Source organism: Drosophila guanche, unplaced genomic scaffold, assembly GCF_900245975.1.
Source record: "Drosophila guanche unplaced genomic scaffold, DGUA_6, whole genome shotgun sequence".
NCBI lineage: Eukaryota > Metazoa > Arthropoda > Insecta > Diptera > Drosophilidae > Drosophila > Drosophila guanche.
Genome location: NW_022995743.1, coordinates 14,633,667 through 14,649,551, shown reverse-complemented (window position 1 = coordinate 14,649,551; position 15,885 = coordinate 14,633,667). Strand labels below are relative to the sequence as shown.

General features: G+C 45.6%; 4 protein-coding genes across 6 annotated transcripts; all 4 read right to left on the bottom strand.

The window, feature by feature from the left end:
• Positions 1-4,090: 4,090 nt before the first annotated feature.
• On the bottom strand, positions 4,091-5,141 carry LOC117592550 (U-scoloptoxin(19)-Sm1a). 3 transcript variants are annotated; one of them, XM_034286425.1, is made up of 4 exons: positions 5,068-5,141; positions 4,912-5,034; positions 4,689-4,838; positions 4,274-4,395 (listed from the first exon to the last, which is right to left on the bottom strand). In XM_034286425.1, exons 2-4 carry the CDS (start codon positions 5,027-5,029, stop codon positions 4,274-4,276), a joined length of 390 nt encoding a protein of 129 aa, XP_034142316.1. In that variant the 5' UTR covers positions 5,030-5,034; positions 5,068-5,141. The 3 variants fall into 3 exon arrangements, with proteins under 3 accessions (XP_034142315.1, XP_034142316.1, XP_034142317.1); XM_034286424.1 differs by lacking the exon at positions 5,068-5,141 and having other exon boundaries at positions 4,091-4,395; positions 4,912-5,029; XM_034286426.1 differs by lacking the exons at positions 4,274-4,395; positions 5,068-5,141 and adding an exon at positions 4,536-4,603 and having other exon boundaries at positions 4,912-5,029.
• Positions 5,142-7,053: 1,912 nt separating this feature from the next.
• Positions 7,054-10,772, bottom strand: LOC117592547. Its single transcript, XM_034286419.1, has 3 exons — positions 10,401-10,772; positions 8,089-8,271; positions 7,054-7,749 (listed from the first exon to the last, which is right to left on the bottom strand). Exons 1-3 carry the CDS (start codon positions 10,450-10,452, stop codon positions 7,358-7,360), a joined length of 627 nt encoding a protein of 208 aa, XP_034142310.1. The 5' UTR covers positions 10,453-10,772; the 3' UTR covers positions 7,054-7,357.
• Positions 10,773-12,074: 1,302 nt separating this feature from the next.
• LOC117592541 lies at positions 12,075-14,168 on the bottom strand. The gene is made up of 3 exons (XM_034286413.1): positions 13,958-14,168; positions 13,110-13,894; positions 12,075-13,047 (listed from the first exon to the last, which is right to left on the bottom strand). Exons 1-3 carry the CDS (start codon positions 14,058-14,060, stop codon positions 12,898-12,900), a joined length of 1,038 nt encoding a protein of 345 aa, XP_034142304.1. The 5' UTR covers positions 14,061-14,168; the 3' UTR covers positions 12,075-12,897.
• Positions 14,169-14,539: 371 nt separating this feature from the next.
• Positions 14,540-15,774, bottom strand: LOC117592545. The gene is made up of 2 exons (XM_034286416.1): positions 15,331-15,774; positions 14,540-15,267 (listed from the first exon to the last, which is right to left on the bottom strand). The coding sequence occupies exons 1-2, from the start codon at positions 15,431-15,433 to the stop codon at positions 14,627-14,629; spliced, it is 744 nt and encodes a 247-aa protein (XP_034142307.1). The 5' UTR covers positions 15,434-15,774; the 3' UTR covers positions 14,540-14,626.
• Positions 15,775-15,885: the final 111 nt, after the last annotated feature.

Here is a 15,885-nt window from a genome sequence, read left to right as displayed (position 1 = left end):
GATATTATATCATATTATCAGTGTTTGCCCATCGGTTGGATAAAGAACAGACCTACGGACACAGGAAGAGAAAACCCTAAACAAAATTGGGTTTCAATTAAGATGCAACCTACGAAGGGTTACGCAGGAAGAAGCCTCGGCAAATAGTCAAAAATAAAAAATAATTATCCACTCTCACCCCTTGGAGCATCCCACTTTCCCCTGCCAACCCCTGGTGGCAGCTAATCAAGGAGCCGAGCGGAAGGTGGTAGATAAAGAAAAACCGGAAACGACGTACCAGGAAGCGCCAATCAAATTAGGAAGAAAAAATAATAAAAAAAGGACCACATCACGAATACTTAGAAAAGGTTGCCAGAAACAGAAACAGAAACAGAAAGATGCCATGGGGGGGTGGCAAAGGGTTGTGGCAAGTGTGGCAAAGAAATCATGGGATACGCGGAAGATGAATTTTTAATTTGTTGCTGCTGCCTCCCGTTTTAATTGTTGTTGACAGACGACTGACTGGCTGGAGATCGGGTATTCAGAGCAAGGACTCAGCTTCAGCTTCAGCTTCAGCTTCAGAACTGACTGACGGCGCAATTTGCAATCCTTTTTCTTTTGCCTGAGCTTAGAGACTACTTTCTGAAAGGGGAGTGATGGAAATTTTAATTAAAGAAATTGCGGTTAATCCCGTTAGAAGACAGCTAACCAAAAAAAAAAATGAAATGCTTCACGAGGTTGCTTCAGATGCGCCCTCGGGGGGTCAGCACTTTCGTGTGGCAACAACACAACCGAAATTGGCTGCCAATTGTGGAAGAGTTCCAAGGGAAGAAGAGTTGAAGAGTTTATGCTACGCATGAATATGATGTAATTGTTCCGGTTCGACATGGCAACGTGCCACATCAAAAGGTGGAACGATATTCACACAAACACCTTGAGCCACCGCAGCCCCCGCAGCCCCCGCAGCCCCCGCAGCCGCCCACCAACCGCCCGGCCACCTGGTAACGTTTTCATTTTAACTTGAATTTTCAGGCTTCTAATGGAATTATCCAAGGGGAATGGGCTCCAAGAATGGGGTGCGGGCTACGCTCATACTTGGATTTGTCAAAGGATTTTGAGTAATTTAATTGTATGCCATTTGCACATCAATTTGCATTCAAAATTTCAAATTCACAACATTGTCGAGAGGACATGCAGAGCGCCAAAGCTTGAGTACAGTGCGTTTTATAATAATAAGTTGAAACTACAAAGAATATAATTTTTTTTAAATATATCTAAAATAATAATGGGAGAAATTCATAACTGAAAACATGAAATATTCTCAGCAGCATTGATTACAAATTACACTTTCGAAACGCACCGTGCAGTATACTAAATGTTATATTTTTTTCATATTCTTTTGACTTTTTGCAGGCCATTTAGTCGGGTTTAACTAACCCAAATATTTGGCAACAAACAACACGCAGCAGAAACCTGTTGATCCTGCCAAAAAAGGATAGAAATTGGTCCACAGAGCACCACAAAAAAGGCAATCGAATAATTGAAATTAATGGCCAATGTTGTGGCCGGGGGCAGCACAAATAATTTCTACTAATTCAGGCATAAAATATGTGGTCCAATGGTCGGAGTTCCGAGTTGGAGGTTGAAGTTTAAGATGAAGTTGAAGTTGAAGCTGACGCTGAGGAATGGCCATCAATCTCCTCCTCTCCCATACATTGTACACTGAGTGGGTGGTGCATATAAGAAATTAACTTATAAAGTCATTTTGCAGGAAAAGGATGAGCTGGAGTTGTAGATGGAGAGAGGCCCCAAGAAGACAGAAAGAGAGACGGTAAAAAAGGATTAATTGCATGAGGAGATGTACACGGAGCTGGCGGCATCAGCTCTTGCCACATGCCACACTCCCCATGACAGCGAGCGAGCGAATAAGCTGTGCACACGGCCACCAAGTGCATATCCTGATATAAGCCATTGACTTGCTACATCCTTTGGCCAGGAACAAGTCACAGCCCGGGCCAAGCCGGGAAGGCAGTCAGCCAGGCTGCCAGGCAGCCAGGCAGCCAGGAAGGCATGTGTGCTCTTGTGCGGCATGTGGTGGATCCGTATTTTTTAATAGTGTTTCGTGTGCCTCTTGGCGTTAATTTATGCCACAAAATCATTTTCTTTTATACGCCACACACCCGCTCTCAGTACTCCCACACCCGACTCTGCCTGCCACATGCGAAAATAAAAATTAAACAAGACACGAGTCCCAGAGTTGATGGTCGAAGCACAGGATATCCTCTCCCATCTCAGGTAGCTCCCCAAGGACCAGTTATTGTATGTACCCCTCTTTGATAGGGTATACAAACGTGAGAAATATATAAAAAATATACCCAGAGTGTACAGAGGGAAGGTTGGCGATGCAAATTGCGTTGCATTGGCCCGGAGCCCTCCCGACGCAACACAGTTTTATGTCAAGTGAAAACAGAATGCGAACTATGACATGAAATATGAGCTCATCTCCTGCAAAACATCACAGAGTACAATAAAATACAACACAACACCCTCCCGCACCAACCAAAGTTTTATTAATTTCGCTTTGATGCAGAAATACGTAACAAATAAAAGTAAAATGGGGATTACTTATTAACCGACGGCATAGCAAAAACGAAATCGAAAACAGAAACACAACACACAAAAAAGCCCCACGTAAATAATGTATTATGTGACATACACGATGATAATGATGATGATGATGATGATGATGATGAGGTGCCCTGATAAGTCGCTGTCCCAATGCGAACATGACGGGCAGTACCCATACTGGCCATTACTGGACTGGAAAGTATTACGGAAAGTATTCGCACATCGCGCAAAGCTACGTTCGGTTGGGGTTCGTGTGCGAGTTCATCTCGGGTTCATCATATTGTTTACCTCGAAGTAGTTTCCCCGAATCGCTGCAAATGTTATGCAATCTGAGTCTAAGACGCAGTAGAATTCTCGGATCCGGGACTCAATTGCCACTGCCGTCGGGAATGCATACATACATACCCGTATTAGTGTACACTTTATATATAGATCATTCATAGTGCTCCTCGGCCAAGGCCACGACGAGTTTTCACTGGCATTGGCATTGGTGGAATTAGGGAATTGCGATGCGGCAATGACAATGAAAGCAAGCGGCGATGATGCAATGCACTCTGATAAATGTCACGAGTGTGTCTGCCCCATAAGAGGGAGATTGATCTAAGACTTGCCACAAATCACTCGCAGAAAGAACAGCCATAGCCCTACCTTAGAAGAGGGAGCATAAACTCTTTCAGGCAGCACCATTACACCAAGTAAATATATGTTTCCATGCAAATAGAAAAGCTTACGCCCAATCCCATGTAGCGTGTGTATCCAAATGTCTCAATGCCGCCTTGCATACGAATTCATTCAACTCAAGAACACTGGCCAAACCGTGCCGGACCGGACCGTGGCGCTGCTATAAATAACTCTATGGAATAGGCATCCAAACATTAGCAGTGAAATCATGCATAACTGAGCAAAACAATAATAAATATATCCACCCAAATGGACCTCGTGTCCGTGTCCATTCCAATGGAAGATATATCTCGATGCTCGATGTGCGGCGGCGCAAGGTCGTTTATTTTCGTTTATAATAACTTTTTGGACCTGTGCGAGCGACTAAATGGAAAACGAAAATAACATAAAATATATATTTATAATCGAAGCATTCACCACCAAAGATCTGAATTTCTTGTCAGCTCTGAACTTGACATTGAAACAGTCAGGCGGGGGGAAAACCCAGAGGAGTGATCTCTGCTCTCCCCAAGAGATAAGCGCGGCTTTGAGCTGTTCGATGTGAGGATCCGCAGATGGCATCATCTTTTGGGAATCGCTTATTTTTCGCTGTGCTGTTCTTCCTCTGCCCACACAACTGTACGAGCAGCACATTGTGGGGCACGTGACGGTGCAGCTCTGCCAGGCGATAAGGAGAAGCTGTCAGCTGAGCTCTGATCTCAGAGCAGTCCAGTCTGGAGTTCGGAGAACGAAAACAGACCCATACTTACATAATTCCCACATCTGGTGCGTGCCAGTCAGTGCGTGATTGAGTAGAGAATTGTTTTGAAAATATTTACAATGCATTTATTGGAAGCAGTCAAATATTTCACTCTGTTCGGGGTGATGTGGATCGTACAATGTAATTAATATATAGTTAAATAAATACATGTTATATGTAAGTGTGTGTGTGTGTGTTTGGTGTGTAGAAGTGTAGATGTGTGTGTGCATGTAAGAATATTTATAACTAAATCAAAACACAGCAAACTTGTCCATTAACGCAATCGGTACCAGGTCTCAGGAGCCTCTGATGGCATCGATCCATGCACATTCCCAGGTGTTCCGCACAGGGGGCTGGTCTGACCGGCACTGCAACGGGCAACGGGATGGTTTGAGGGCGGGTAGAGGGTGTTGTGTGGTGTGGTTTGTGGCACAGAATTTTGTGTGTGGGTTAGTGGCGAGGTATGGACACAGCAAGTAATACCAATTACGGATCGAATTTTTTTTTATTTTTTTTGTGGTAGAATCATGAGACGTTATTTGTTTGAATTTGGAGGATACTCGGGTTTGGGTCGAACTGATGGCAGGGCGTTTTTATGGGTGCGGGAGGGGAGTTAAGCAGGTGCATCACAGCGAGGCGTTTTCGGGCACTTTGTACTCACGTTCGTAGCAGCACTCCACGCCCTGGTGCACGCTGGTGGGGCACAGGCCCTTGTTGTTGGTCGGCTCCGTACAGTCGCTGGTCTTCACGCACAGTCCTCCGACCAGCACGCACTGGCGGTCATTCGGATACACCCGCACTCCCTGCAGCACTATAGGAGTACATATATTAGGAGTATTAGCTACGCTCTGGACTGGCCACTGGGTCTCCTCTCAAACACTTACTGTACACATCTTGATCGTTCACTTCGTTTGTCTCGATGTCCGCCCGGCCGGAGTGGAGCATCGTCACCATTACTACAGCCACCATCAGGCAGCCCAAGAAGCTCTTTCTTATCGACATGATCTATTCAGTTCTGTTCTTCGTTTCGTTTCTTTTCTGTTCTGTTCTGTTCTATTCTGTGGGTAACACGGTGTCGCGGATAATCTCTATGTACTACTTCCACTCGTTGGCACTGCTCGCGTCGACTAATCGAAGCTACTTACGCGGCAGAGTCTTTTCAATGAAAAGCACTTGCTCGCAGAGAGAGAAAGAGAGCAGCACACGCAGTGAGAGAGAAAGAGGGCGAGCGACTGCGAAGCTTTTTGCACAATCATCAAACGGCGATCAGCAGCAGCAGCAGCAGCAGAAGAGTGACAGCAATTCAGAGATCAGAGCTCAGTGCTTGAGAGACTACAACTGCTCCGTTTGGGTGGTCCATGAAGCAACTATAAAGGAGGACCCGTCGGCTTTTTAGAGGGAAACGTTACAATGCTGTCAATAAGTGCGAGTAAAAGGGCGTGCAGAGAGAGAGAGAGAGAGAAACTTTACAATAATAAGAGTACAAGCTGCTCATACTTGCTGCCGACGACGAGTCCTCCTTTATAGTTGCTTCATGGTTTGGGTGGTCGCTCTCCAGCTAACCAGATACGACTTAATGAATGGGACTCCAGATTCTTGCTTCCCGACTCCAGATCCCGCAAAGAAACGTTCAACTCGATCGGCAGCAGGCAGCAGGCAGCAGCAGCAGCAGCATCAGCAGGCTGCAATCAACGACAATCAGCGGGAACAACAAACATCTGATGAACCGCATCGAACGGGGCGTAACATGATTTTACTGCAATTTAATCTGGTTTGGCATACACCCTCTCCCCTGCCTCCTCTCCACTCTGCCATACCACCTCCGCCATGTGGGGCGTCAGTCAATTTGATTTGTTTGTATAACGATTTCGAAAACAATTTCGAATGCAAAATATGTAAACAAACCAACACGAAATGTGCGTCTGTGTCCCAGAAAATATTGGGCGTGAAACCAGATGTTACCTTCATGCGATCTAAACAATTGCCGAAAGACCAGCAGCACTCGATCGGGTATATCCATGAATGAATGAACTGCCACCCCGACCTTGGAATGGAATGGAAATGAAGGTGCACGACTAGAGGAAACTTAACGATTAAGCCATGCTGGGGGGGAGGAGTACAGAATGCACTTAACGTCATTGCTCCACGTATGCACGAGGAAGGCTAAAGGGGTTCACATTATCACAGAGGGAACGTCACCTTCAGTGACTAAACAAACCATTACCTTACCCTACCTTATCTTATAGATCAACAATCTGCTTACACATGCGTCTGATCGGGTTATTCGGAATTTATTTTATATCTACAGCAAGGGATCATCGCCTGCTGCTAAAGGTTCTCGAAAGTTCCAACTAATGTTTGCGCTTTTAAATCAACAGAAAATTCGCTCGAAACTGATAAGCTGCTTCGGCTGCGCAGCACGACGCTGATTCCCGCAGCTCAGATGATGGGATCGGCGAATAATGATGCTGCTCTACCATCATGCTCATTCGCCAGGAGCAGGACTCCACATGCCGGCTGTCTAAGGTATTTCGAAGATCTGCAAAACTGCAGTAGTCGGTCGGTTGTTCCTTGAGAGTATTGATTTTATCTGTAAAGCAGTGAACGAAATAAATTAACTTACCCCAATGGCTATCAGATGAGATTTATAGTTGTTCCATTCACTTAGCACTAAATGTATCGTTTTATCCAATAATTTAATACATTTTCACTAATTTTGACCAATTGAAAATGAACCTTTCTTGTTACATTTCTTTTAAGCATTGCTTTGTTTTCTACATGCTAACTACAACTGTTTCTACATTTTTCTAAAGCTTGAACGAGCTTTTCTAAAGCTTTTCTCACATATTTTCAACGATGTGGCAAGGCTGTGTCGTCTGTCAGATTAACGGAAAAGTACGAAAGGGAAAGAACTTGTATTTGCCAAATGTTTATTGTGTAAACCGGAATCTCCCCCAACAATTGCCACAAATTGACTGCAAGCCGAGTTCTTGGAATAGCCACATTTCCCAAAGGTTAGTCATTAGTTCTGAGTTACTTAATATTTTGTGGGTTTATTATATTTGATTGCTTAGTCATCTAGTTTCAGTTGAACTGGCATTTCTTATGGTAAATACATTTGCATATGTAGATATCTTTCGTTGTCAGTCTTCTGCAGGTTCTTAAATCTAATATTGTTCCTATCTTTATGTAGTTCATACCACAAACGTCTCCCGCTGCCCCACCCCACTCGTCTGGGTGGGAGTCACAGCAAATATCACAGAAGCGGAGCAGGGCTTGGCTCTCAGAGTTCACGCGGCAAACAGTCGCTCGGGGTCTCCGACCTATCTGTTAATTCCCCGATTTTTGCACCTCGTTGACTGTATAAATATTGCACGTGACTGGTGGGGATGTCGGCGCGGTAGTGCCTCCTCCTGGTTCGCTGGCCTTGTTGAAGGGTATCACAAAGACACTGGTCTTGGCTGCATGCTGCATCTTGATCACCGTATCGTAGCTGGGCGGTGCAAACTCGCTGTACGACGGTGAGGGCGTGGGCGGCGCTCTAACGCCTTCGCTCTGCGCTCCCGCACCCGAATGGTGGCGCCTCATGTCGCGACACCTGCGATCCGAGCAGGCCATCAGCATGAAGAAAGCCGCCAGGGCCAAAAAAGTGGCCACATACCACACGATCGTGATCACATCCATGGCCGTCTGTGACAATTCGTTTGTTGGCTCCACGACAGCTGCAAGAAGAAAGAGATGAGGCATTACAATCGAACAATATACAACTATGCACGAATTATGCCCAAAAGTTAACCAAGTATTTATCTCCACATTAGGTTATCAGACTGTCTGGGCAGTTATCGAATTGGGAATTTGCGCCCTAAACTTTATGACGACATGGAATCAAGTTAATGGCTGCCCTATCCGGGCTAACGTTGGCCCCCAGACGAGCAATGTAATTAGTAGCGATGATTATACACTCGAAGTGGTTTCCAGTGCGGCAATAAGATGCAATGTTGTGAAACTATAGGAGGCCTTCTCGAATGTGCCCGAGGAATGGACTGCTCGGAAGTACTTACTATTTTTGTAGACAATTATGCGAGTGCTGTTGGCAAATGGATCCACATCCGTGGTGCTGTTCGCTGTCGTCAGGTTGTTTGGCAGCTGTGGGGGCTGTGGGGACTGTGGGGACTCGTTGAGAACGTTCTCCAGGGTAATCAGATACGACTGTGCGTGCGCTGTGGGCGAGCAGGCGAAGATAACTGAAACAGAACCAAAGCGAATCGAAATGTTAGCAAAATGATTGTATGTGTCGGCAAATCGAGACGTGAGCTCACAGGTAGCGAGCGATCATAGATAAGATATCTGCGAGTATTCTATTCCCACATACGCCAGAGGTGCGTTTCCTTCGGGCAATCCTCCAATATCTTCTCTGTCATCCGCGACTGATAAGGGCGCTCCTCTGGTTTGGTCTAAATATAGACCATATACAGCGGGGCGTTACCCCGTAAATGGATCGTTCATTAAGCAGGCCCAATTTCCGGCTATGTTTACGGTCTTAGCCACTTGACGATAAGAACCCTGCGGCGAACCAGTGCCGACCCAGTGTCTGGGCTTGCTCTATCTGCTCTCTTATACTCTCAATCTCTAATCTGTAGTTCCAGCGCCTAGTGGGATAGGTGCTGCTTGCTTAGCCACTCCGGCAGTTTAGTTGCAAAATATTTTGATTCACAAACGCAGGAAAAACACAAACATCATAAACCTCAGGCCCAGTTAAGCCCCCCCAATACCCATTAAGAGTTGCTTTTCCTATCAATGACTTGACAACTGTTTACACACTTCGCCAGTCAAATGTTGGAGCGGCGCCATTGTGCAGCACACGGCACACCATCATTAGCAAGTCCCAATAAAATGATATCTTTCTCTCTCTCTCTCTTTCGTTCGATTGGGGGTTCTCCTATCAATTTCACAACAAATCTGATGAAACTTCGAGCATACAATAAAATATGTTGACCTAGGCTAAGAGATGCCAGCCCCGTGCATATGACTGTTCCCATATTATACCCTAAATATGCCTATTAAATATTCTCCACGAGAATTACGCAACTGATTGGTGGGTTGGCTACCGGATACATTGTTTACCCGTTGCCACGTGCTGATGCTGCTGCTGCTGTACCAGTCGGCACCTGAACCAGTGAAAGGTTTCCAAGCTATCATTTAATGAATACAGTTCCGAGGTTGGGGAAAATAATAATAGAATATGATGATAGTCGTCATACTTGTAAGCCACGAAGTTTTATCTGAAGATTTACCCAACTGTTTTTACTGGTACATTCCACTCAACCCTGATCCAGTTCCATACTCCAGCTAGTTCTTGATTAGTGCTTCACGCGTCATGGATCTATATAGTATACGGTAAATATATATGTATATTCGTGGGCACTGCAGATGCCCAACAGTATCGTTAGTTGATGGGTGGTGTCTTCTGGTGTGTGGGTTGCTGATAAGGCGGCAGCTAAACACACACACAGAGAACACAGCCACTTTCTAGTGTTTGTAGAAAAACAACATACAGAGTAGCAACAGCAAGAGCAAAGGCAAAAACCAATTACGAGTATTAGCAATTAAATTCTAATTAGCTGCTAATGGAAAACGTGCTGGCGTCAACGTCAGCTCTTCGATTCGCACTCTGGCACCTGTGCAAACTCCACAGGAGATGGCTGCGTATGAGTGCTTCGAAGGTTTCAGATCGGCGTTGATATCACACTTGATTCTTAGTCACATTTTTGGGTGTACAACAAACTCTTGGACATAAAGATACGGAACAGTTAGCTGACATTTTGTGAATTAACTTTAACCGGTTTCCATTATTGATTTGTGGGGAAATTGCAACTCAAATGTCACCCAAGAGGCGAAACTTTGACTTTGATTCGTATGAATGATATTTATGAAGTATTCACATGTCACTGACTCGTCGAGAGAGAGATCTTATCTGGCGGGATAAGCGTCTAACGGGCCCCGTAAAGACATCGTTAACTGGTTTATGGTGTCTGTATAGACATGCCACAATGACGCTGCCAGTTGCTCAAATAGTAATATAAGAAACTCTTATGTCTCCGAGCTAAGAGTAGATAGTTTTATGGTTTTCCTAAATATCAGTCAATTTCATCACAACTGCATGCAACCTCATCAATGATAAAGTTGCGTGATGTATTTTTGTAGAGATATTCGTATAATTACTTCCAATCAAAGGGAGAGAGGACACATGCCAGTTCATGATCGCATAATTAGCATGTGCTTGTCTGGGAGTTTGTTTTATTGTTTGCATATCGCACTGAAGGAAGGCCTGCCACAGCCAGAGGGCCTGATAGACACACCGTCTGAGACTCACCTATCATAATTAGCAGCATTGTCTGGGCATCTGCTCGTCGGTGATATTCCATGGCGACGTTGTTCAGATACTCGTATATCTATGTACATATGTTTGTACGTATATTTCTGAATGGATACTGTTTATTTTCGCTTCACACACTTGTTGAGTTTTATTTAATTCAATTGCGTTGAGTTGCTATCAATATATTTCCATAAATCAACCGTTCTGTTCACTTCACTGAGAATTCACCGGCTTGGAATGGGGGGGGACTGTAGAGTGAACGCGTACGCGGGCTCTTGGCTCTGGCACTCTCGCAGTGGGTTCGGTGTGCCCGTTGAATCGATCTTTCAGGTTCAAGTTTGTATCGCAGACTGAGCGAGCGCTTGCTTTGCCCACAACTTTTAGCTGGAACTGGAGCTGGAGCCGCTACTCTGGGTCCCGCATGAATCACGCGCTCTCGACGGCTTCGGTTAGTCTTCTCGCTCTCGGCTCGACGCGAAAGTCATTTCTACAGAGTTTGTGCCTTCTCACATAAGCAGAGCAGTTAGCGCATCGTATCTAATTGTGGGCCACCCACTTGGTTAAAGCTGTAAAAAAAAACAAAGTACCCTCTGCAAGGGTACAGCAAGTAATTGTCGAAACCGATAACTGGTGACAGGCTGGACCTGGCTCTGCTGGGAAATCGAAGGGCTTTTGTTACGCCTGCTCCCGCCTGTTGCTGTCTCTTCGATTTTTATATACATGTACAAATAACTGTTTTATTTTATGTATCCAACCCGATACCCCAGTCTTTGTAGTTGGTTATAAAAATAACTCTTAAGAGGCAGCTGCTCTGCGAAGTGGACCAAAATCTCCATACATTATTTTGCTGGGGTATTTCTGGGCGTGATCGTTTAACAGAGGCGCTAATTCCCAGATGAATTTCGCGATTTTGCAGCTCCGAAACATCAGAAAGAAGATCGCAGTTTCTAGGCTTAAGGGAGGTGCTTGACTCTGGTTGATGGATGGGCCATATCAGAGCTTAGATGGTCGGACGTTCGTTAAGGCCAAGTGCAGATTGTGTGCAAAACTTTGATTGGGAATCGCTTGTGTCCCTGAACTTGATAGATCGTCGTCTCCCATTGTGTGTGTGTGTGATAAAATTGGCATTAGAGCGTTATATACAGATAGGCAGGCTTTGTGGTAGCTACCAGCTACCGGTTGCCAGTTGCCTAGGGAGCTCCACAGTCGCTAATTGATTCGCTCACTTCGTCTCAGCCAAGGCGACAATTGGACAATTGCTGGCGGCATTGACATTGAACGAGGGCACAGATTGTCCATTAGATGGTGATTGTGTGATGTGGCCATAACCAGTTTCGCTTGGTCAATTGCCGGGAGTCAACGAACAAGTGACCCCAACACGTGCCACACATCCGATCCGATGGATGAGAAACTCCCTCGAAGTGAGGGAGCAACATTTCTATCTAGCGGCAGATTAGACCATCAAACTATGACGCAGTGGCTGCGGCAACAACTTACCTAAACCAATCGTGACAGACTCTCGATTTTGTGGATGTATCTGGGGTGGGGTGGGGTAGAGCGTCTGACTGGTTTTCGGATAAGGCACGTGCTGATTCACGATGTGTGTCACCATGTGCTGAAACCCCCATGGAGTGTGAGGTAGATCCCAGGCGTGCTTTCGCTTCGTTTTGGTTTGGTTTGGTTGAGATTTAGTTGGTTTATTTATCGGTAATACGTATTCGAGTGCTCGATTCTGTTGTGTATACATTGTATGAGTATTGGCCTAGCAATCTCTTCTGCTGTTGCTGCAGCATTAATTACTGTGTGTGTGCTGGGCGTGGCGCTTAAAGGGGAGATTCTGGTTAACAATTGACAATTGTGCCGCCAGCACAGGACACAGACACACATAACAAAGATCTCTACAAAAGCGCGTACACATATCCATATATATCTCATCTATGCAATACAGAAACAGGTACAACTATGTGGAATGCCGACGCTACCATCCCATCCCACATTTGTACGTACATGTAGGATGACACCTGACGATGGCTGGCGTTTACAATATTTATGCTAACTAGTGCAGAGACGAATACATTTTGGGTTTTTGCTTAATAATAATTGTTTGCTTAGGTAAATAATTGATACAATTTCATTTAACATCATAATTTCTGTGAGATTTCATCAGTGAGTACCGTGAGGTTGCTAAGAAATTGAGACATTGATCGACATTGGCTTCAACAGTTTCACAATCCAAACATAAACATAAAATTTAAATATTTACAGTAGTAAAAGTGGAGTATTCTTGGGGCAGTATTCGAGAGACATTCTTTCCCGCCCACGCTAATCAGAAAACTTAAAATCAGTCCTAGCATATTTACATGGAATGCACATTTGTTCATGAGGAGAGACAATTTACCTAATAGGACTTTTACGAGTACAACAAGTGTGCGATGCCAAAGTACTCGCTGATCTGGCACAAAGCGGAGCAGTCGTAGGGACGTGACACGAGGCTTTATCTGTCGGGGAACAAGGACTCGTAGCTAGGTGGCATATCCTTGGGCGTCATTGGCGGCTGCTGCTGTGCATCCTGCTCGCGAGATTCAACATTAGCGCACTCCGGAGCTGTTGGCTCCGGTCGGAGCTCAATGGTCGGCACATCAGACTGTCAAAGAGAGAACGATTTAGCTGCGTGTCCATGTTAGGCTCAGAACAGACTCTACTCACCCGAATGCGATGCTGGTTGAAGCGAGCGGCGGATGCCTCGTGTGCTCGTTGCTGCACCGTGATGCAGTTCCAGTACTTCCAGCAGATCCACACGCAAAAGCCCACGCCGAGCATGGTGAAAATGAGCGACGTTATGGCCGAGATGGCCACATTGGCTGTGTCTATCTCCTCCGGCACGATGGCGTCGTGGAAGCACGTTCCTTCATCCCTACACGGATACAAGCAGTTGGTGACGTTGTCCCGCACAAAATGCCGCGATATGCACGAGTATTGGTCGTTGGGATCGCACAGAAAGTCACCGTTGAACTGGCACTCGGAGTGGGCTGTCAGCACCATGCTCAGCTCCAGCTGATCGCCCAGAATGTGGCGCGATCTGTCGATGTAGATGTGAACGTTCACTTCCCGATCCCGCTCATCGAAGATCAGTCGCCCGGCCGGGCCATTGATGACGATGTTATGACAAATGCGTTCACTGGGCGACCGATTGCCGCCGGTAAACTGTATGTAGTCGATGCACTTTTTCGAGACAGGATCCCGCCGGAACTTGAGCCTGGTGATGAGTGTGTAAATGCCGCGCGGTGTACGGTCGCTGGTCACCACGCGGAACTGGCAGTCGTACTTGATCTTGTTGGCCGAGTGGCCATTGGGCAGTGTGAGATTCCAGGTCTGCGTCATAATCGCCGCTGAATCCTCCTCGAAGTCGAGCCTCACCGTGGGGTCACCGCGAAAGGGTTTGGCGAGTGTGAAAATTAGGTTGTTCGAGCACAGGTTGTCCTGGATGCGCACTGGAAGGGATCGCAACGACTTAGTCATGCAGCTACTGCGCCATTGAGCTATGACTAACTTACCGTTTTTGTAGCACAGGCCAGGGGCTGCGATTAATATCACCAGAACCAGCACATGGGCCAGCGGCGGTTGCCAAAGCGTCGCAATACTGCCCTTGTCCAACATTTTGGCACGTCCTGCGTGCTGGGTGTGTGTTTTGTGTTTTCCTTCTTTGCCTAGCTAGAGGCTATAACCAAGCGACCTTGTTTTTTTTTTTTTTTTTTTTTTTTTTTTTTTGAGGATTTATGTTACCGCTCTACCCTTGGGTAGNATGGGATATATCGAAAAACTATACTAAATATACCGATGACAAAACGATTCTTTTTCTTTCCAGAAAATTATGCATCTCTGTGTAGTTGCAGTGTATCTTACAGAAACAAATATGTAAAATATTCAATTAAATGTCAGTTTTCAAATACTAAATAATAGTTTTTGGTTTATTTAAATTTCGTAAAATTACTCTGTATTAAAAGCACTTGTACTCTTTTATTTTCGCTTAGCTTAATCAATAATTATATATTCTGTGAAGCAATCGGCTAAGGTGCATCGATTACTGACTGCTACATCACCCGATTAACCTTTATGTTTACCAATCGATTTGGGGGTTACGTCTTTTCCATTCATTTATTTTAATTCTTCTTAAAATTCGGGCGATGCGAGGCGTTTCAAACAGACCAGATCGTGCTTTATAGTTAGTCATTGGCTGTGTCTATCTCCTCCGGCACGATGGCGTCGTGGAAGCACGTTCCTTCATCCCTACACGGATACAAGCAGTTGGTGACGTTGTCCCGCACAAAATGCCGCGATATGCACGAGTATTGGTCGTTGGGATCGCACAGAAAGTCACCGTTGAACTGGCACTCGGAGTGGGCTGTCAGCACCATGCTCAGCTCCAGCTGATCGCCCAGAATGTGGCGCGATCTGTCGATGTAGATGTGAACGTTCACTTCCCGATCCCGCTCATCGAAGATCAGTCGCCCGGCCGGGCCATTGATGACGATGTTATGACAAATGCGTTCACTGGGCGACCGATTGCCGCCGGTAAACTGTATGTAGTCGATGCACTTTTTCGAGACAGGATCCCGCCGGAACTTGAGCCTGGTGATGAGTGTGTAAATGCCGCGCGGTGTACGGTCGCTGGTCACCACGCGGAACTGGCAGTCGTACTTGATCTTGTTGGCCGAGTGGCCATTGGGCAGTGTGAGATTCCAGGTCTGCGTCATAATCGCCGCTGAATCCTCCTCGAAGTCGAGCCTCACCGTGGGGTCACCGCGAAAGGGTTTGGCGAGTGTGAAAATTAGGTTGTTCGAGCACAGGTTGTCCTGGATGCGCACTGGAAGGGATCGCAACGACTTAGTCATGCAGCTACTGCGCCATTGAGCTATGACTAACTTACCGTTTTTGTAGCACAGGCCAGGGGCTGCGATTAATATCACCAGAACCAGCACATGGGCCAGCGGCGGTTGCCAAAGCGTCGCAATACTGCCCTTGTCCAACATTTTGGCACGTCCTGCGTGCTGGGTGTGTGTTTTGTGTTTTCCTTCTTTGCCTAGCTAGAGGCTATAACCAAGCGACCTTGTTTTTATTATTATTTTGGTCGCACGACGATACGACATTGTTTTTTTTTTGCTGGTTGCAAAAGCAGCGACGCCAGCAGCGCTGTCTTTCGCGACTGCGTTGATATTCGACGATTTTAATGTTCGTCTTAGGATTACTTTCGAGAGATAGGAATCAGCACTGATTTTTTAATTTTCCACCATAAACTAATACATTTCTGAAGAGATTTGCTAAGTATAAGTACTCATTTTCATTAGATTATTTAATAAATACGATTTTAATCAAAAACGTTTAATATTTATAACACAAAATTAAATTGTTTACATGATAACTACACGCCAACTACATACACACTTGCTACTACACTTTTATGTAATTATCGCAAGCGACAGCT